General features: G+C 40.2%; 1 protein-coding gene and 1 pseudogene across 1 annotated transcript in view; one reads left to right on the top strand and one right to left on the bottom strand.

Moving 5' to 3' along the window:
* EYS (eyes shut homolog) overlaps positions 1-22,458 on the top strand; it is a 1,254,974-nt gene that overhangs the window by 1,178,932 nt on the left and 53,584 nt on the right. The window contains 3 exon segments of the mRNA XM_040983150.1: positions 2,559-2,741; positions 21,094-21,260; positions 22,057-22,201. Of these exon segments, the coding sequence (XP_040839084.1) occupies positions 2,559-2,741; positions 21,094-21,260; positions 22,057-22,201 (495 nt within the window).
* Positions 19,433-19,927, bottom strand: LOC121158312 (annotated as a pseudogene).

The raw sequence follows: 22,458 nt of genomic DNA, 5'->3' as shown, positions 1-22,458 counted from the left end.
TCAGAAATAATGAGGCAATTTTGTGGCATTCAAAAGAAGCACATTTGAGGTTTTAGAGTAACTATGACCATTGAGAAGAACTCTGCTCCAGGAATGACTCTGTTACCTGCTCAGCATCCCTTATTCACTCCAGGGCTACCCTGTGCAATAGCCTAGCTACCCATCATGTACTGGTTATATTGAATGCCTGAATTGTGTCTAGGTCTGACTGATATGAACTTAGAATGAAAAACACCAGTTGTGATTTTTTTGCCTGCTGTTTCCTCGGCTTGCAGTGGCCTTCCTCTTCAGCCGGGTGAACTGCTGCAGCAGCAGCCAAGCCCTCAGCTATCAATCCAGGTCCGTTGAATAACTCACTTCACACAGGTTCCTTGAGGGCAGATACTGTACTTTCTCATCTTTGTGCTGTCAGCATCCAGCACAGGACCTGGGAGTACAAGCACATACATGTGGGATATGTATTAATCAGCCAAGTATAATTAAAATCTGTAAATCAAGTCGACAGGTGTAAATTATTGTCATTCATTATTCCAAAGTCATTTTCCTTACTTAAAATCTTGAAATATGTGCTGAATTCAAATTAAATGTTTTCCTTAATTGAAGTCTGTTTAGATTTTGTGGTGTAGTTGGTGATTGTGACTTGTGACAGTTGTCTCTCAATTTATTCATTCGCTCTCTGGATATTTTTGCTTTAATTTTCATCCTGGTATACAGGCAAGTGTTCTCTGTCACTGCAAGGTCATTTAGGGACCAACCAATGATACATGACTGAAAGCTTGAGCTCATAGAATAACGATGTCATTCTGGTAGGGACAAGAAGATCCACCTTTGGCATGTTGGCTACCATGCAGCCAAGGCTGTGGAGTGGCCTGAGAGAGCAAGCAGGCCTCAGCCTGCAAAGCTTGGAGGATTCAAATTCTTCTTTCTCTTGCTGCTAGGGCAGGACTTGGAGTATTTCTTAAAGCTTCTAAAATTTCTAATTTTATAAATTCCCAGGAGGTCCAATGTCTTTTAAGAAGGAAGCAATGTAAGGTAACAGAAACTAGCTTGTCCTCCATCAAGCTATCCCCATCAAGCAAAAATAGATGCCGGCTCCAGCTCCAGCTGAGTTCGGAACTCGTGAAGGGTGCCTGGAGTAGGCGTAAGGAGAAAAGAAATTGACCAATTTCAGAATCATAATAGACAATGCAAGAAAGCTCTCCTCTTTAGTTATACAGAAGCTGTCACGCTCTGGCACAGACTTTTTATGTCAAGGTCAAGTGGGTGTTGCTAAGGATAATTCTGCCATTTGTTTCACCTTAAAGTTCTCAAAGAAGTTCTCAATAGATGGTGCATATCAATCAGTAACACATCCCTATTACAATCCTCATTGTACAACTTAATCTTGAATCAGTTAAGGGAAGAAATGCATCACAAAAAAAGAGGGGAACCTAAAGATCAAGGATAGAATCTTGATTAGCATAAGGTCAATGGGGACAGCAGAGACAGAAACAGCATGAATTGTAAAAGGCCTTTTTGCAAGACCTTAGCAGTAACGTCAACTTCCAAGCACACATTGATAGTAAAAACCAATGCTGCAATGCCTGAATAGATTACAACATTCTCAGCAGGGTCATCAGGTGTCCATGCAAAGGGAGGTGGACCCACCTTCAGGTGGTTATAGAGACATCCACAGGGCCCTGCATGCAGCAAACGGTTCCCTTCATGCCTTTGTGTCCCCCACACCCACTGCACAAACCCCAGAACTCCTTCATCTGGGGGATCTGCCCAAAAGAGACAGGTCAGACCCTGCCATCCAAGCCTTCTGTTTCCTGTGATCCTCTTGGGAGAGGAAAAAAAAAAGACCAATTGAGGTTACTTTTGAAAACAGAAAAATGAAAGAGAAAAGTTGCACACAAGACTGGAGGGAAAGGGAGAGAACAGATAGCTAATAGCACTTCCACTGAATTATATTTTATTCACACTGGCACTTGAACTTCTGATCATTTCTAGGTTTAGAATCATTAAAACGCATACATTCATTGTTTAACAAGAATCTCAATAAAGTACAGAAGAACATTTCTTTTAGACAATTATTTTTACTTAATATTCTTTTCATTCAGTACATGATGATGGAAACTGACCAATCCCCTCACCTGCTTCTTGACCTGTATATAAAAGGTTCATATAAAAGGCCCAGGCCCAGAAAAACCATGTGTTCCAAGCTATGAGCTCCTCTCCAAGTCATGTTTATAAAACGCCTGAGGAAGCATTTTGGCTGCCAGTGATCCTTTCTATTGCACAAATTAAAGGTTTTGCCTTATAAATAAATTCTTCAATATGGGATAAATGGTATATGAGTGAAGGGGTTCTATACGGCATCTTAAAACACTGTACTTGCTTAGTTCAGATTTTGAAATTCCCTGTGGAGTCATGTGGTTGCTGAATGCTAAGGGGCACTTAGGTATAACTAATATGATAATAAAGAGATTAGCCAGCCAAATGCAACAGCAAAATACAACTCTCCTTTTACAACTATATGAACGGGTTTCTTATAACTGGTTTGGATTTTTCCACAGCTATTAATATCACTCAGCCAAGGTTCAGTGGCACAGATGCCTCGGGATACACTTCGTTCCTGGCTTATTCACGGATCTCAGACATCAGCTTCAATTATGAATTCCGCTTGAAGTTTCAGCTGGCAAACAACCACTCAGCACTGCAAAATAACCTCATGTTTTTTACTGGACAGAAAGGCCACGGTAAGATTCACTGAACCCTCTTGAACTAGTCTCTCTTCTTTAAGAATATTTGAGCAATTCTTCAGGGACCTGCTGATTGGCTGTGGAGGTAGAAAAGCTTTGCCTAGATGCAGCTTCGTCCTGTGTCCTGCCTCAAGCATATTCCTTATAGCCCAAAGTGTTCTGCAGCTCCCTGACCCTTTCCTGAAACCCTGGTTCATGTTGACTGGCCTGTCCTTTTCTCTGTGTCTGTTTCCGTACATAAGGGCAGAAGGGAAATTGTCATTAAAAGAAAAATGTCATTTTACAGTGTGTTTTAAACTAGTAATGGTGGTTGACCTCAAAGAAAACCCAGTCTAAATTAAAGGGGCAAGAATGCAAGTAGTTGGTCTGCAACATTCACCTCTTCTGAGCTCAGTGTTATTATCTGTGAATCCAATATGCTATACCAGCAGAGAAAGGCCTTCCAGTGTTCAGTGGTTGTACTAAGCAAAGGTAAATAACATATTCCGGTTTTGTTTTATACTCATTTTGTGACTGTTTCCAAATACCAAAGTCATTTATCTGGGTTAATGCAAGTCTGAGGGAAGCCCACACCCCAAGTATTGGGTGATGTGTTCATCACAGGGAATGCTTCATAATGTCCATCTCCTAATGGGCGTCACCCCTGACTATCCTGCCTGAAATTCTGAAATTCATTCTCCACATGATACACTTCAGCAAGAATAATCCTCTTTGCCTCTTTTTAAAATATTTACTATATTAGGGGATGGCATGGTGGTTTAATCTTCTGCCTGCAGTGCCAGCGTCCCAGATGGGCACCGGTTTGTGTCCTGGCTGCTCCACTCCCAACCCAGATTCCTGCTCATGTTCTAGAAAAGCTATGGAGAATGGTCCAAATCCTTAGGACCCAGCACCCACATGGAAGACCTGGAAGGAGCTCCTGGCTTCAGAACAGATCAGCTCTGGCTGTTGTGGCCATTTAGGGAGTGAACCAACAGACGAAATCTCTCTTTTCTCCCTTTCATTCTCTCTATAAAGCTGCCTTTAGAATAAATAGATAAATCTTTTGAAAATTCAAAAATCTCCCATCAGGCTCATTCCCTGAACATCCTTTAGAGCTGGACCAGGCCAGAGCCAGGAGCCAGGAGCTCAATTCAGATCTCCCACGTAGGACTCCAGCTGCTTGAGCATCACTTGCCACCTTCCAACGTATGCTGCAGCAGGAAGCCAAACGGCATCTTAGCCAAACACCCAACCCAGTTACTTTCCTTAAAGGTTTCCTGGCGAATGTCTGATTCATTTAAAACCTGCAGGTGACTTTCATTGCACACAGAATGAAAGCTCTTAGCCACATGTTCAAAGTAGCTGCAGGAGCTCATACTCTCTCCCTGAAGGGACTCGGGTCACTCTCCCCACCTTTGTGCTGTGGATCCAGAGGCCTTCTTCCATCGCTTTCACTGTCAAGTGCTTTGCTGCATTTTCTTTCCTCTCCTTTGACAGCAAATGACTGTAATAATGATCAGGGGAGTATTAGCATTGTAGGCCTAGACCCAATGTCAGCCACTTACAAGTTAAGTACATGCAATAATTGCATGTGACCATGCCTTCAGTCTTCCGAACTATTAAATGGACATTATAACAATAAAATAGCTGAGAGAGTTGAGAGGACCACATACCTACTAGCTAGAAGAAACAAAAAACTTAAAATAGTGTTTGGATTCAGTCAACACGCTAGCTTTTATTTTTGCAGCTCTTCCTCTGCCACAGTCACACAAGCAGCCTTACCCTCCCCTGTCTACCTCGCTCTACCTCAGCTTCTGACTTCTTCCCCAGCCCTTCCTCCAATTTATAATTCTTTCATTTGTGTTTATGAAATATTTTTGTCTGTGCTTACAACTGGATCAATGGCTCCAAAAATGAAATAACCCCTATCCGATGTTGTATGCTCACATTTAGCAGCGTGCCTGACCCATAATCAATACTGAGCAAATGAATAAAAGAAACACAGTAAGAACCGTCTGATGTGTAAGACAGCACCACAGTTGCCCAAAGATGCTTTCTTTTAAAATCCTTACAAAAGTTTTATTTATTTGAAAGGCAGAGTGACACAGGGAGAGGCACTTTCACCCCTCAGATAGCCACAACAGACCAGGCTGGGCCAAACCAAAGCCAGGAGCCAGGACTCCATCCAGGTTTCCCAGGGGTATCAGGAACTCAAGTAATGGAGGTATTGTCTGTCAAGGAGCTGGCTCAGAAGAGTAGCCGTCTGGTGTGTGGGCACCCTAAGTGGCAACCGCACCCAGCATGCTCCAATGCCTGCGACACAGAGCTTCAAAAAGCGTTCTTAGGGATTCCCAGTTTAAATGCTATGTCCTCCATTAGTATTTCCCCAAGGCTACCTCCTGCCAAGCCTTCTGTTCATCTCTCCTTGTGCCATGCACTTGTACTTGCATTTGCACTTGGCATTTTGTTACAAGCCTTGGTTGATATAGAAGTCTACATTTCCCTGCTCCCTCGTACAGATGTGATATCAGCTATCTCAGTATTACCCATAATGTATTACAATGGTTTTAATAACTACCTCTTAAATGACTTCTGGGAAGCAGGGAAAGAAGAAGGATAAAAAGGAGTTTCAAGTGTTAATTCCTTACTCAAAACAGCCCTCATATATTTATCAGTCATAAACTTCTAAATTAAAAAAACACTGTAAAGCTTGAGATTGCAGAATCTTGATCTTTTTGCTTTATTATTGGGAAGGCAGATTTACCGAGAGAAGGAACGACACGGAACAAGATCTTCCATCCACTGGTTCCCTCCCCGAAATGATCCGCAACATCTGGAGCTGAGCTGAGCTGAAACCAAGAGTCAGGAGCTCTCCAAGTCTTCCATTTACATAGAGGGTTCCAAGGCTTTGGACTGTCTTTTAGTAAAAGGCAAAAGGTTTATTCGCTCTGAAGAGAAACCAGAGTGGACTATCTTTTATTGCTTTCCCAGACCACAGGCAGGAACCTGTATAGGATACTGGTGCTTTCAGGCAGAAAAGTAGCCAATTGAGCCATTGCACCAACCCTTAAAATCATCTTCTAAACTCTACACAATCCACAAGCAGTACACCCAAGCAGAGGGGAAACACTGACCTGTGAGACTGCTACCAAACAACTCTTCAGAAGCCTTTAGATAGACTCCTTCAAAATTAAAAAAATCTGTACTTTGGTGTTTATGTTTGCAGCATGTTTTTACAAATGTTTATAATAAAATGTGGATAAATGCTGAAAATGTAAAATGCAGAACAATTCCACATTGTGCCACATGAGGGAGCCATCACATCAGTTTTTTTCAAATGCCGACATCTCAAGAGTTTTTTCCCTCTATGTATATCTGTTTCAGAATCACATGAGCATGCATGATAAAACCCAGGCCCTTTTCAACCAAAAACCCAAAAACTACAATTTTATCAAGCTTCTTTAATGCTTGTTATATAACCAATTTTTCAAACTTTCATTTTATTTAAAAAAATGGAAAAACAAGAATAGAAAAAGAACTCTTTTGCCCACTAAATCATTCCCTAAGTGCCCCTAATAGCCAGAGCTGGTCCAGACCAAAGACAGGTGCCAGCAGCTTGATCTGGTCCTCCCACCTAGAAGACAGGGACCAAATAACTTGAGCCATCCCTGCTGCCTGCCAGGAAGCCCACTAGCTGGAAGCTGAAATTAGAAAAGCCAAAACTGGAAAACTTGAACTTGGGTGCTCCAGTTTGGGTCACGAGAATGCTAGTGGAGCCTTCCTCGGCTGCGCCAAGCACCCATTCCTCTGCCAGTGTTTGCCAGCATTCACTGGAGAGTACTGGGGCTCACCTAGATTATGATACATACAGAACGGGCTAATGTGATAGGAGCCATAGTATTATACAATATAAAGTTATTACTCAACAGATACATATTACCTTAAAACGTACTATAATTATCAATATTACTCATACAGTTTGAGGTTGTCCACTGTCTATAAGGAATGAATCACTTAAATCTACATTTCGGTGTTATTGTTTAGTAATGTGGGTCTGTAAGCTGCATGGTGGTTGTTACAACTAAACTCACCATTCCATATGCTGTGTTCTCCCAAAGCTGAAAATTTATTTTTGCTAAACTTTGTTCCCCTTAAACTTTCAGTGCAAGTTAACCTGTCAAATATTCTAGTTTTAAAAATACCCGTGCCCCCCCCAAATTTGTAGTTTTAAACTATCGTAATCATGTTGTTTCCACTTCTGCTGTCTTGCTTGGCATTTTCTTCCCAATCTTCCCTGCTCTTCCTACCCCTATTCCTTGGTACTGTATGTCTTGAGGTTTAGTTCTTCTAGAAACAAAAGCTTATGGAAAGAGAATTAAAGGATACGTGTGTGTGTATGTGTGTGTGTATGTGTGTGTGTTTTGCTATAAAAAAAGTGTAAATCCATAGACATAGGATGGATTCAAAAAGGCCATGGAGGGCCTGCTAAAATCCGCTTAACATGCGCCAGGATCCCATTTGAGTGCCAGTTTGTGTCCTGGATGCTCCTCTTTCTGTCTGCTTCTCTGTGGCCTGGAAATGCAGTTGTCAACAGCCCAAAGCCTTGGAACCCTGTACCCATGTGGGAGACCCAGAAGAAGCTCCTGGCTCCTGGCTTCGGATTTACTCAGCTCCAGGCACTGCGGCCACTTGAGAAGTCAACCAGTGAACAAAAGATCTTTCTCTCTGTATCCCCTTCTCTCTGTATATCTGCATATCCAACAAAAATAGATAAGCCTTTCACAAAGGGGGAGGTTAGGGGAATGGAGATTCTTATTACAAGAAAGTTATGCATCAATTTAGGGGGAAGATTGGCAACAAAATAAATGTATTTTTCATTACATTGTCCACATATTTTTAAAATATGCTAGTATGTCTCACCGTGTTTCATAGAAAAATAGATTGTGTTCCCTCTGTTAATCACTAGTACAGGCAGTTTTGCTCCTTCCAGAAACTCAGAAGGCATCTACATTTCCTCCTTTCCTTGATTTTGACAGATGAATGTGGGCATCTAGGGGAAGCCTTCTTGTAAGTGTTGAAGATGCAGTTCTTAGTGGAGAGAAATATGGGCCCTTGTCCTCTCTCTATTGTTTCCTATGAGTTGGATCCAACCCCATGGTCTGCCCATGTTATCTACCAGTAAATTTCTCCTTTTCTATCATCTGACACACAGCCTCTCCATTACAAACTATCCCAACAGCAACTGCCTGCTTTCCAGTCTCCCTGCTCGGCCATGCCTTCCTCCCCTTCTACCCTCCACTTTGCCACAGGGGATCATTCTGATGTTCAAGCCAATACACATGTTGGCTGATGAGCAGACATCATCTAACCAAACCACCTAAGCTCCTGTGCATCATACAAAATGTATTTGGACAGTTGCTGCCCATTGACACATCTCCTTTTTCTGTATTCTCCCCTGCACTCAGCAGTGTTAGCACACATGTGCACGCTGTATTATGTGACAGTTTTGTCCCCAGCTGCCAGTCTCACTTCATTTGTGTGCTTCCAAGACACTTCAGTGCTTTACTCCTCAGCTCAAAAGATCATTCGTCTTTAAATCAACATCTAATAATGATGTATGGTCGTGTGGTACAATGTGATAATTCAGTATGTGGGAATACTTTGTTTCAAAGGAGAGTAATTAATGTTTCCATCTCTTCAAACATGCATGGCTGTGTTGGAAACCTTCTAACAGTTACCCTCCAATTCTTTAGAAAATATATAATAAATTCTTAGAAACCATACTAACCCTACGACACTGTAAAGCATTAGAATCCGTCCCTCCAATGTAATCGTATTTCAGAGCTCATTATTCAACTCTTTCTTTCACTTCCCCTCCTGTTCCTCTCCTTTAGTGACTAGCAACCTACTCTAAACTCATAGGAAGTCAGCCTTTTCAGCTTCAATGAGCAAAAAGAGCATTTATCTTCCTGTATCTGTTTTATTTCACTTAACATAACAGAATTTATTTTGTGACTCAATGGTATTCCATTCAGCATAAGTGACTCACTTCCTTATCAACTAATCTGTTAATGATACAATTAATTCTGTATGTTGACAATTGTCAATTATGCTGCAACAAACCATGTAGCATAGGTATCCCTTGATATAATGATTTAATAACTCTGCTTTAATTAAGCAGTTGTTTTATATATACACTGTTTGGATTTCTGGTTATGTGGTGGCTCTGTTGTTAAGTATTTTGAGGAACTGCCACACACATTTCTGTAACGAATGGACTAATTAGTATTCTCAAAAACAGTGCAATGAGAATTCCCCTTTCTCTACTTAACTATTACCCTTTACATATGTTCTTTTCATTAAAGCTAGCCTTTTTAAAAAAGATTTACTTATTTTTATATGAAAGGCCAATTATCAGAAAGAAAGAATCTTCCATCTACTTGTTCACTTCCAAAATGGCCAGTGACCAGAGCTGAGCTGATCCAAAGCCAGGAACCAGAAACTTCCTGCAGGTCTTCCACATAGGTGCAGGGGCCCAAGGACATGGGTCAGCCTCTATTGCTTTTACACACCATAATAGGGAGCTGGATTGGAAGTGGAGCAGCCAGAACCAGAACCAGAACCCATATGAAATGCTGGTGCCAGGGGGTGGAGGATTAATCTGTTAAGCCACCACACCAGTCCCCATCTGTCCATTTTTAAACTAGTTATTTTGTTTTACATTGCTATATTTAAGTTATTTGTGTACTCAGTTGTTAAATCCTTGTTGACTGAATCACTTTAAAATATTTTTCCTATTGTGCAGACTGTCTCTTCACTCTATAGATCGACACTTTTCTTACTCAGAGCCTTTTAGCTTTGTGTACTCCAATGTTGTCTCCTTTTGCTTTATAATCTATGCTTTTGAAAGGGTCTAATAAGAAAAACACCATTGCCTATGCCATTATATGGAAGTGTTTATCTTATGTTCTCCTCCAATAGCTTCATTTAGGTCTTGATTCATTTTGAATTTACTTTTGCATATGATAAAATTGATTTCATTCTTCTTCATGAGGACATCCAGTTTCCATAGCATCATTCATACAGGACACTGTCCTCTCTCCTGGTCATTCTTTCCTGGAGTTTTTAATACTTCTAGAATATTCTAAGAATTAATCTCACTTTGACTTACTGGTAACAGTTAAACTACTTTATTTTGATGTGGATCTCTATGAAACAGGATGAACTTCTTTTTACATTACAATAGTGGCTATCACGTATACACTTAATAGTTTTTGAATGAACAAATACAAAAATCTATGGTCCCTGTTACACTAAAACTCATTCAAGGGGAAGAATAACACACACTTAAAAAGCTTGTTAATTAATCGTACAAAACCGAAGCCAATCATGTCTGGTACACACAGCATCTACCCCTGCATGTAAAACATATATGGAACAACAAAGAAGTCACTGAATTATAAGTACAAAAGTGATGGGAAACAATGAAATTCTGGGAGTAGAAGTACATACAGCTACAAGAGTTAAGGAGTGCATTCTCTTAGTGTGTTTCTCGTCTGCCCTTCCATTTTGATCTATCTTCTGCAGCAGTGCCACAGCATTCCATTCCCAGTTCTGTGCTTCGTAATTCGAGTGGATGATTTCCAGTCTGACAGACTGGGTAAGCAGCAGTTCATGCTACCCGAGACCCGTCATCCCAGTCACTGCACTCGCCTGGACTATCTGTTTCCTCTTTTCCTCACTGTGGTGCATCCTAGAATTCCTGTATCTCACTTAAGACTGTATGTGAAAAGTATAAGTAGCATTTGCCTAACCCATAATTTGATGTCCGTGTGCTATTTTGTACTCATGTCATTCCTTTTAATAATTTAAAGCCACATTTTCATAAATCAAAAGTATTGAATAGCAGCAATTTGATATCCTTGTCCCTCAGTGAGGTTAATCTTAGATTTCTTTAGGACAATCCTTGACTTCAGTTTCTTCTCTCTCCCGAGCTGCAGCACTGACAATGTTGAGTATTTTGTGGAAAAATCAATAGTTATATGTTTATTGATTCTTGTATGACTCCGTACACAGAGGCTTTCCTGGTTCACTAATAATGCTGTTTAAGTATTGATTGATCAGATTGTAGTGAAGAGGTCAGGAACTAAATGAAAGCAGAAAGGAGACACATATCACTTTTTATCCTACCAAAAAGTAGATTAAAAATCTCAACTTCAGACTATATTCAAAAATGTTTCCTTCGGTGATAGAATTTTCTAGAAAACATTGCAACCTCCTGAAAATGTAACCTATGCACCTGAATACTTTATGTGCATAGCTTTCTGTCAGTCACCAGCATGTCAGTCTTCTGTGTTGTGGTAATTATGAAAGGTTGCCTCGTATTTTATTCCAAATGATTTCTTGTTTGCTTCAAGCTCTTGGTTATTAACTGTAACAAAAATAAGGGCACATAAATATGGCTTGACTTTTTTAGCAGTTGAAAAAATGAAATACATGTCTTCGGCAGCACAGAATAAGAAAAATGAATGGGGGAGTATCACAGAAAAAGCAATCAGTCCAGCCTGTTCTTTAGAGAACTTCTGTGCAGCTCTGCCAGAACAAGAGGCCTGATGGATGGGAGAGCATGCTGCAGCAGATTCCTTAGTAGGATGCACTGAATTCCACAGCACTGAGGCATTTTTAGAAGCATACTTGGCAGTGTATGCACATATTCAACATTTTTTACAGCGAACAAAAATGTTCATTTCTTCAGCAATCATATCAGGATGGGTAAAAATTTGAGAATTTTCTTCCAGACTTCAAACTATCACATCTTAGTGTTCATAGAATACCTGAGGTTTGAAAGACCAAGTTATTCAAGTTATTAAATGGTTAGTTTCTTTAAGATAGTTAAGAAAGGGGTAAGAGAATGAAGATGGCAGAATAGGGTAAGGGAATGTTTAAAAAGAGAAATATTAGCCAGTGTGAAGCAGAGAGGGCACATTCCAGGAAATAGGAGAGGACAGAATGACAGCAGAGGGGTACCTGGAGACTGACAGACACAGGCAAGAAATGAACACAATGGTGTGGTGTTGCAGTGAATGCTATCTGAGCAGCATTCAGCGAATGGCAATCTGAACTCCACCAGCAGCAGCCAGAACTCCACCAGCAACCAGGTGGGAAGGGACATTCACTGGGAGCTCAGGAGGTAAACCCAGGCAAAGAATTGTGCATCCTGTTGATCTGTTTGATTTGACCAGGAGCAGAGACAGAGCAGACAGGTAGTGCAAGAACAGGGTGGATTTCACAGTCCAGTCCGACCCCTAGAGCTGTGTTGGGCACCATTTTGTTAAAGGAGGCAAAGGCAAGGGAAAGGACTGTGTATGCACTGAGCTGGGTGTGAACTCATTTCTGGCTCAGTTTACTAGAACAACATGACATCCTACAGGAAGGGCCCAAGATAGGTCCATGTGGCCTTCAGACCTGACGGGCAACAGATCAAGAACTCTAGCAGTGGCATATCAGGCACCATTTGTACACTGTAGCAAAGGCTTTAAGACTACAGGGAAGTGCTCTGGCTCGATGGCCTTGCAGCTAAAGTCCTCACCTTGAACATGCTGCCAGGATCCCATATGACTGTCAGTTCTAATCACGTCAGCCCCTCTTCCCACCTGGCTCCCTGCTTGTGGCCTGGGAAAGCAGTGGAAGATGGCCCAGAGCCTTGGGTTCCTGCACCCATGTCTGAGACCTGGATGAAGCTCCAGGCTTCTAGATTCGGTTTGGCTCAGCTCCGGCTGTTGTGGACACTTGGGGAGAGAATCATTGGACAGAAAATCTTCCTCTCTGTCTCTCCTCCTCTCTGTATATATGATTTAACAATATAAATAAATTAATTTTAAAAAAAGAGTGCAGGGACAACAGTGAGCTGTGCATGCACTGAGCTGGGAGCAAATTCACTGAGTTCAGAGTATTGCACTGGTCCTACATGGAAATTAATACTGTTTGCAGTGACCCAAGCACTTGGCTCATCCTTCACAGTACTCCCAGGCATATTAACAGGGAGCTGGATTGCAAGTAGAGCAGCTTGAGACTCCAAGAGTCTCCATGAGATGTTGGTACTGCAGGCGACAGTGTAACCTGTGATACAACAGTGCTAACCCCTTTCTTAACTATCTTTTTAAAAATTTTTACTTCTTCTTCCTCTTATTATCATTTTATGGTACAGTTCCATAGGCCCTGGGGTTTCCCTTACCCCCTTCCCAATCTCCTCCCTTCTCACCGACTTCCCTATATTATTACAATAACATAGTTCTTCATAAACTGTCAAATGTTCATCATTGTGGGCATGGATAATGCCAAAGAGTCCAGCATCCTATTGTCAGTATACAATAAACAGTTTCATTGGGAGTCCATCTCTTTCTGGAAGTAGAGATGCATGTTGCATTGTATCCTCACATCTAGATATAATAGTCTCTGTTACACAGTTACTATACATCCCCTTCCATGAAAAGCCACAAAACAAAATCAACAACAGGAAGAAAAAAAAAAGAAATTAACAACACCATGAAGTTAAATTACATGCTACTGAATGAGTAATGTGTCGCTAAAGAAATGAAAAAGAAAATCAAGAACCTTCTTGAAGAAAATGATGCTATTGTATGATCTGTAAGTAGATGAAGAATTTATAGAGAAAGTGTTTTGAAGAGATGAAACTAAGAAAAAAAATCAAAATCCACGAGATAATAGTTTCTGCTGATGTTTATTGGTGAGATATGTCTCCTGTAGGCAAGAAATACACAGGTTTTATAAACCAGTCTACTAATCTATGACGTTTGATTGATGAGTTTAAACTATTTATATTCAGGGTTATGTAAATGGATAGTAATTTGGTCCTGTCCTTTTAGCAATGGGTTGTTCCTTGATTTAGTCTTCTGTTGTCATTTTACTGGGACATGTCCCTTTGGTTTTGGTGGGCACTATTCATCTTCTCTATCAAGAGAACATCTATAAGTTTAACTTGTAGGGCAGCTTTGGAAGAGGCATATTCTTTTAACTTTACTGTGGAAGAATTTTATTCCATTTTCAAAGACAAAGGAAAGCTTTGCCAGATACATTATCCTGGGCTCACAATGTCTTGCTTGTAGAATCTGGAATATGTTGCTCCATTCTCTTCTGGCCTATAGAGTTTCCTGTGAGAGGTCTCCTGTGAGTTTAATTGGCATTCCTTTATATGTCAATTGATTTTTTTCACATGCACATTTCAGGATCTTTTCCTTATGTTCGACTGAAGAGAGCTTGATTATCATGTGTCTTGATGAACATTGCTTTTGATCAACTCTGTTGGGAGTTCCTTGCCCATCCAGATGTTGTTTTCCAATTCTTTCTCTAGATTAGGGAAATTTTCGCTTAATAGTTCATTAAATACATTTTTAAACCCAGCTTCTCTTTCTGTACTTTCTGAGAGTCCCATAATTCTTATACTTGGCCTTTTAATAGTTTCTTTCAATTCTTGATTACTTTTGTTGCCTGATCCAGCTCTGCATCCAGCTCTTTGTTTGTTTCCCTCTGGTGACAGGAAATATCTTCTAATTTTGACATTCTTTCTTCTGCATCTTCATTCTATTTTGGAGACTCTCCACTGTACTTTTAATTTGCTCTACTGGATTCTTCCTTTCTGATATATCAGCTTTCATTTGATTCATTTCCTGTGTGAGTTGTTCCTTGAATTCCTTAAATGCCTGTTTTACGTGCTTCTAGTTGTTAAGAAGCTTTATAGCAAGTATTTTGAAATCTGTATCGCCCAATTTCTCAATGCCTTCCTCAGTGAACTCTGAGGTTGCCAAAAGCCTTTGCTCTTTTGCAGGGGAGTCTTCAGTAATATTCATTGTGCCTCTGTCGCTGTTTGCCCTTGGCTACCTTCAGAGCTGCTTGAATTCTCCTAGTCCTAGGCTTTGGCCCAGGGAGAGTTTGAAACGTGGCTTGGTGTCATTGACTGATTGCATCGCTGCTGAATAGCAAGAGGCATTATGTCCCAGATGAACATGGGTGTTTCTGCTCTGAACTGGTTGAGTTGGAGAGCCCGATTTTCATTGTTCGTTTCCCTTGATGATTTTTCTAATTGTTCCCACAATTTCTGTGTATTGTGTTTTTGAGGGAATGAGATACGCCCAGTGTTTTTAATCAAACAGCTACTCCAGGGGCCTCGCCCGCATCCCTGGGATTTGAATGGGAGCTATGTCCCGTGTTACTGTCTGAAGTTTACATTGAACATGTTCCGCTTTTCTGCTCCCCCTTTCCTCTGGGGACACCTCTTTGGCTCCTTAAAATTTGCTGCTGACACTTGAAAGCACAGCAAGTTCTTTCTGGACCTCTGGCAAAGGGAGGTGGTGGCAAAGGGAGTGGTGAAGACCATCACTTCCTCAGGCTGGGATGTTTCCAGGGTCTGCTGTTCACAGCTCTCCACTGCTAACTGAATACTCTGCAAGTGTATTAATCATTTTGGAGATACAATTCACTAGTGTGTTACTAAGTATTAGTTTTCCTTTGCAGAAAATGCAATACCATATCTGAATTAATTATTAATATTTAAAATCTTTCAGTCCCAAACTCTCCCTCATTTGCTTTGCCAACAGCCTGGTCAATTCCTTTGTTTAGCAAAATTCTATGTAATATGTGTGACCCAGTCCTGAGACTGTACAGCCCCTGATGTGTTTGTATTGATTTGTTTCTGGTGGTAGCTTGTCCTAAAATGTGTAGAAAGCAGATATTTTATGATACAGTTGTTGTGTAGTGCATGCTCTGTGTAGAATTCAGAGGAAACCCCAGATTCAGTGAGCAACAATGCCAAAAAAAATGCAGGTAACTACCCATTGTTCAATTGACAATGGTACTGTTCCTCTTGGGCCTTTTAAACTTTTGTTGCCCTAAAATTCTGTTTTATTAGGAACCATTTTCTACCTGGTTTTTCTTGACAGGGTGTTTTTTTGGTTTTTTTTTTTTTTTTTGCTACTTTAAATAGTTTTTAAATAAAATTATATATTTCAAAAAAAAGTTCTATCCATATGGAACACTTTTCCCTCGTATTTCTCAAGTTTATATAGAAGAGGAAGAGCTGTGCAAACCTCAAGGGGATAATATTGGCCTAAGAGAGGAACAACCTGAGTATGGGTAAGAGGAGGGGACATGTACACGTCCATCAACTACAAACCCTTAGTTTCTATTATTTAAGACTGATTGGCTTAGCAGAGAAAGAACGAGATCTGAGGTATCTTCCATTTGATGGTTCACATTCCAACAAAGTGTCTGCACAGCCAGAGATGAGCCAGTCTCACGCCAGGAACCAGAAACTCCACCCTGGTCACCCATGTGTAACAGGAGCTCAAGTACCTGAGTCATCATCTGTTTCCCAGGCACCTAAGCCAGGAACTGAATCAGAGGCAGAATAGCTGAGACATGAACCAGCACAATGAAATGGAATGTCGACTTTATAAGGAGCAGCTTAACCCATGCACCACACTACCCACCACATGTTCCCTTACTTTCCATGTTTATTCTACACTTGCTGCAACTATGTAGTGTCATCTTGGTAAATTCAAGTTTTCCCACATGTTGGTACTTACTTCTGTTAGATTCGTATGTAAAAGAGAACCAGACCTGCCACTTTTTCTAATCTCAGTTCCTTTTGCTCAAGAGATATAAAAATATGCACCATATGTAGCTCCAGGAAATTCATTTCATTATATTTTCACATGCTCTGAGCACATCACGGTCATAGTTGTGCATTATTCCAAGCCTGGAATAACCATAGCTTAGAAATATCTGGCAACTCCTACTTCAGCCACTTTGCTTTTTTCTTCCACAGTATCCATGACATTATCTTTTACATTGTTTTCAGTTTTTATCATCATTTCCATATCTAGCAATAGCATTATTTCTTTCTTTATCCAGACGAAGCGCTGGCTTCCATTAAGGAATCACCGTTTTTCTCCATTATAAGTTCAGATGCTGTTGTGCCTGCAACCCTTCATCCTCATCCCCCATGAGATTCCCTCTGTGAATTGTTGTAATGCCAAGCGTGCCTTCACACAACACACCCTCTCTGAAGCCTCTGCTTAATAGTATTTGTAGAATTGAGTCATGACTTTTTTTTTTCCAAAGAGAAACCACATAGTTTTTGTTTTCTGTGCATTCTAAAGGGTTTTTTTTATTAACTTTGCAGATCTTGTTATTCTTAACTACTGTTCATCTAGAGTCATCCTCTATTGTTTCTTTCCTCCCCTTCCTACAACTTGCACAATGTAATCCGTCTGAATCCTTCCTTCTTAGCGCCAGCTCTGAGGTAATATCCCTAAGGATCCCTCACCTTGTCTGAAAATCTCCCCTAAGCCTCGTTTCATTAAGGTTCACCATCAGTTCTGCTTACAAATGAGTACAGTTTTGATTCTGTTCATGAAAAAGCTCTCACTATGTCTATCACTGAATATGTCTATATAATAATGTAAATGTGGAATATGACCTGTTGCTTTTTAAATTAGCAAATGAAAATTTTTCCACATCTCTATTCATTGTTCTAACAGAACAGAGAATTAGAGAGTGAATTTATTTTAAAACACTTTGTAGTTATTTCATATGCTATTGCTTATTTTATTATGTGGTATTAAGACATTCCCATTGTTAGAATAACAAGAAAATGACATAAATCATGAAAATGGATGCCAACAAATCATACTTTTAAGTTATTTCACATCACTTCCAGGCTTGACTCTCCCCATTTATTTATTTGGATCACAGTAATGCATTAAAGTAATCAGGACTATGCCTTTAGGAGAAAGGAAAAATTTTGATGCCTTCTCTGACCCCAAACATTAACTGGGAGCAGATATGTGCTACAGGATGGGGCCAGGAATACCTACTTCCAACACTTTGTATTAATGAAACAAGTAGGGAATGAGATATATGAAGCTATAACCAGACCACAGTCAAAGGGAAATAAACATGCGTTTATTGAATACCTTCTATGTGCTAAGTCTATACTGTGGTGGTACTTCCTCATTAAATCTCATTTTTTTCCTTCAGAAAATTGTGATATTATTACCTCCCTTATTTAAAAAAATTTATAAAAATAGAAGGGAAGGAAGAAAAGGAAGAACAGAGGAAGGAAAGAAGGAAGGGAGGAAGAGAGAGGGAGGAAGGCGGGGGAGGGAGGGAGGGAAGGAGGAGATGGAAGTTATTCTTGTAGCATAGGAAGCCCTGACAGACACACCCTTTTTCCCCTCTCTGTTTCCTCTCCTGCTGCTGACAATAAAATCCCACATAGGCACTGCTCTTAGCAGCTCCTTAAGCACGTCATGTCCATCTGTGCTTTTTCTGGTTTTGTACAGTGATATGCCTTTTGCTTCAGATGGTGTGCTTCATTGCATCTCATTTCCCCCCAATTTATGCAGCAAACTCTGCCTTGTTTTGTAGATTAACTCAGAAGTCACCTCAAGTATGATCTCCTTTTGAATTTCCAAACCCTCATTTTCACTCCATATTAATGACTGCTCACCTGCTCCTGCCACTCCTATGGGGCTTAAACATGCTTGGTCCCTCTAGTTAGGCTGTTGAGGGACTGAAAGACAATGTAAAATATATTCTCCTCGAGTGGAGGAATGAGGAGTGACAAGAAGACAGAAAAAAGGATATGGTCCATCTCACTCTCCTATAGTTTAGGCAACAGAATGCCCACTCCATTCCAACAACCCCAATAATCTGAAATACAATTCAGCTCTCCATTAGAATTTGTCATTGTTTTCTTGTTCATGGTCCACTGACAAATCTCACAATTTTCCTCCCATAAACATCTCTCTCAATTTATTCTATATCTAAATAGCTGCCTAAAAGAATGTACCAAATCCCTAGTGATTTTTTTCTTCTTTTTTTTTGTATGTGCGAAACAATTACACTCACAAAAATTGCATAAAAGTGAATTCAGAACTGAGTAAGGATGCTAATTTCCATGGCACCTGTTAGGTATTAACATCAAATAAGAAACACCAGAATGTGACTTTTCATATAACATGTACTTCTTTTTTTTAAGATTTATTTTTATTATTTTTTTATTGGAAAGGCCAATATACAGAGAGGAGAGACAGAGAGGAAGATCTTCCATCCAATGATTCACTCCCCAACTGAGGGCAACGGGCCGATACTATGCCGATCCGAAGCCAGGAGCCTCTTCCGGGTCTCCCACGCGGGTGCAGGGTCCCAAAGCTTTGGGCCGTCCTCTGCTGCTTTCCCGGGCCACAGGCAGGGAGCTGGAAGGGAAGCGGGGCTGCCAGGATAGAACCGGCGCCCATATGGGATCCCGGGCGTGCAAGGTGAGGACCTTAACCACCGCGCCACCATGCCGGGTCCCTAACATGTACTCTTAAACTTCTGTTTATAAAGTCCTAAAGAAATCAATACGATACAGGTTATGTTAAATAAGAGTAACATCCAATGCCATAATTAAGATGAAGTAAATAAAGTCAAACGTTTAAATCGATAAAACTGGCCACTTGTTAAAATCTATACCAGGAGTGAAATAATATATACAATTATTTTCAAGTAAATTATGTTACTCTTACATGTATTTTTCATCAGAACACTTTTTAATTAATCAGAAACACTACACATGTATATTTCCTTACAATAGCATCACACACATACTACCACTGCCTGAAAAGCTATCAGTTTCAAATGACTTACAGGATGAAAGGAAGTAAGAGATGGATGGGTGATTTAGTAAGGAGAAATAAAATGGGAATTAGGAGATTCATGTAGTGCAACTCTTTTAAACAGCCAGCTAGCTTGCTAGCAACAAGGCCTGGTTTCCAGTAAGGAAGGTCTTGTGGAGTTGGAAAGTGTTCGCTAATGACCTCTGTTTTATCTAGAGCTACCAGCAGGAAGTTGATTATTCATTTTTGCTTTTGTCATGTTGTAATCCCTAGAATCAAAGTGGTTTTGTTCTTTCTGTAATTGTTTCATTCGGAAATCTGAACTTCCAGGTTTTTGGCCCAGGGAAAGATCTTGTTTTTAATTTTGCTTCTTCAGCTTTCTCTGGGGTGGTCACTTTTTCTTCTAGTTCCTCTGCTCCTCCACAGAGGTTGTATCCGAGACTTCTGCGCACATATGTCCATCTGTGGTACCAAGTGCTTTTTTGTTTGTTTCTCTTCTGATCCCTTCTGTTTTGGGACCCCCAACTATCCTTTCAGCCTTTCTATCTTCCCAAATTTGTATTTTTCTTGGGATTTCTATCCATTGTAAATATACAGTCCAGCTAACCTGCTGCAATCGTGTGGATGGGAGGACATCCCTAGAGAGAGAGTGAGAAAAATAGAAACATTTACTGCAGGCTCCCAATATACTTGATCAATGGTATGTCATGTAACACAGTCACTCTCAAAAATGACTGCATATTAAATTGTGTTAGGGAAGACACTTCTAAAAAAAAAAAAGATGCATAGAGGCCATGGTAATCCCTTTAGAAAAGCAGAAGCAGAGTTCAAGCATCTTAAAGTAATTTTTGCCTGCAGTTCCCCAGGGCCTTAGGAATTTCATCATCCTACAGTCTGAACGCTCCCATTTCTACTTGCCTTTCCCTCTTTCAGCTTGACCAGACTAATAATAGAAGACAAGTTATTAGACAAGGTATCACCGTTCAGGTACAGAACGTAGAAGCTGTGCACATTCCTATTATAGCTACTGACCATCCCAGAACATTGTAGTCCCACCAAGCCTCTAGTGGTTTTAGCTGTCTCTCTCCTAACTGCTTCCTTATTGCCATGTGTCTATGGGAGCTGTCTGCCAAGTGCTCTGATGTTCACAACTAGCTGTCCTACTGAAGTAATGGAAGGAGAAAGAGAAAGGAGAAAGCGCAGAAACACACCACCTGTAACTGGCTGTAGGGACCACAGTCAGAGGAGTTTTTGCAGTAAAACAATGACAACATACTCTGAGCAACCATAGAAATCAGTTGTTCTTTACGTTTTGTTCAATCATTGAAATTCAAAGGTGATAGCAAGTTATCTCAATCTTTTGAGCTCTTTAACTCGCAAAGCACTTCATTCCACTACAAAGTATTAATTGTAACATACAAATTAAATGTCATTCACACAAAAGGAAATTTGAATCCTGTTGACCTTTTCAAAGTATTCATCATTCCCTGGGTTGACCAGAATATTCATTGAAATGGACTACTAATGCTCTGTTCTTGGGGCCAATGACGGCCGAGAGTGCAAGTACTAACAGCCAATAGAACTCAGAACCAAACAGGACTGTAATTCCAAATCAGACAGTAAACAAAGCAGATGGGACTCCTGAGTTTCTCCTCAATTAATGTTCACTCTGTGTCTTCTCATTACAGGGTTGGATGGAGATGACTTCCTGGCAGTGGGCCTGCTTGATGGCTGTGTGGTGTACAACTATAACCTAGGTTCTGGTTTAGCAAGTGTCAAGAGTGAGCCCCTTGACCTGAACCTTGAAATCCACACTGTCTATCTGGGCAGATCCCTCAGGAAAGGCTGGCTAAAGGTAGAGTCATCCTTTCATTTTTCTACAAATTTGCTAAGTTGTAAGATGCTGTCAGACCTATACCAAGGTACAGAGGCAAATACCCCTTTATGTCTATGAAGTTCACAGATAGTACACTAACTAAATGGGGTCTAAAAGTTGATTGTGATAAACTTATGTGAAAAATGTGCAAGGCATTAGATAGACAAAGATAACAGAATGGGGCTGGGAAATGTTACCTAGGAAAAGGAGATACTTGTGCACAACTTCAGGCAAATAGGAGTTAGGGGAAAGAACGGTAGCCAGTGTGAGCTTAAGGGAAAATAATTCAGTGTGGTTTTTCAGACAGCAAGATATGTGATTAAATGTAGAGGAGATATACATGATCAAGATTCATGTTAAAAAATTTTTAGATTCTTAGAGTTAAGCAGAGATACTCAAAAAGGGGGTTAAGCAGCATGGTTGAGTTCTAGTTTTTATAAATGACCTAGTGGATATATTGAAATTGGATACAAGAGGAAGCAAAGCTAGACAGGAGTGCCAGCAGGATGCCAGCTTTTAATCTTTGAAGAACTGTGATTTTGATTGAAATGCAAAACCATGACTGTATATTAATTATCTGTGCTAACAGACACCAGCAGAGAGTTGAGTGGTGTCATTTTTTCATTTCATCAGAATTCATGTCTTTGTAAATTTTTCATGCCAAGTTAATGGAAAATAATAAAAGAATATCTTAACAGCTCACCCTGGGGAATTAATTCACTGAAGAGAAGTAATTCCTTTTAAATTGATTTGAGTTTTCTTTTTATTTTTGAAGGTAGATGACCACAAAAATAAGTCCATTATCTCCCCAGGAAGACTGGTTGGACTCAATGTCTTTAGTGAGTTTTACGTAGGTGGTTACACTGAATACCTTCCAGACCTCTTACCAAATGGAGCCTCTTTTAAAAATGGCTTTCAAGGTAAGGCACACTCTAACTTTTGTACTATAAATACTTGTTTCAAACAGAGAGAAAAGAAAAAGTTCTTAAAGAATGTACCTGTGGTTCCCAAACCAGCTATGTGGACTTTTCTAATAAGACTTGATCAAAGTATAATCTAAGTAATAGCATTCATTTGTCATTGATCATTTATGATGTGTCTATAAGGCTTTAGGATGCTTTAAAGAAACAAAGCAAAAATTCCTCTATTTATACCCTTACATTCAAGTTGGAGAGAA

The sequence above is a fragment of the Ochotona curzoniae genome, unplaced genomic scaffold (genome assembly GCF_017591425.1).
Source record: "Ochotona curzoniae isolate NIBS_2020 unplaced genomic scaffold, NIBS_Ocur_1.0 contig_3819, whole genome shotgun sequence".
Lineage (NCBI taxonomy): Eukaryota > Metazoa > Chordata > Mammalia > Lagomorpha > Ochotonidae > Ochotona > Ochotona curzoniae.
This window is presented reverse-complemented; position numbering and strand designations above follow the sequence as displayed.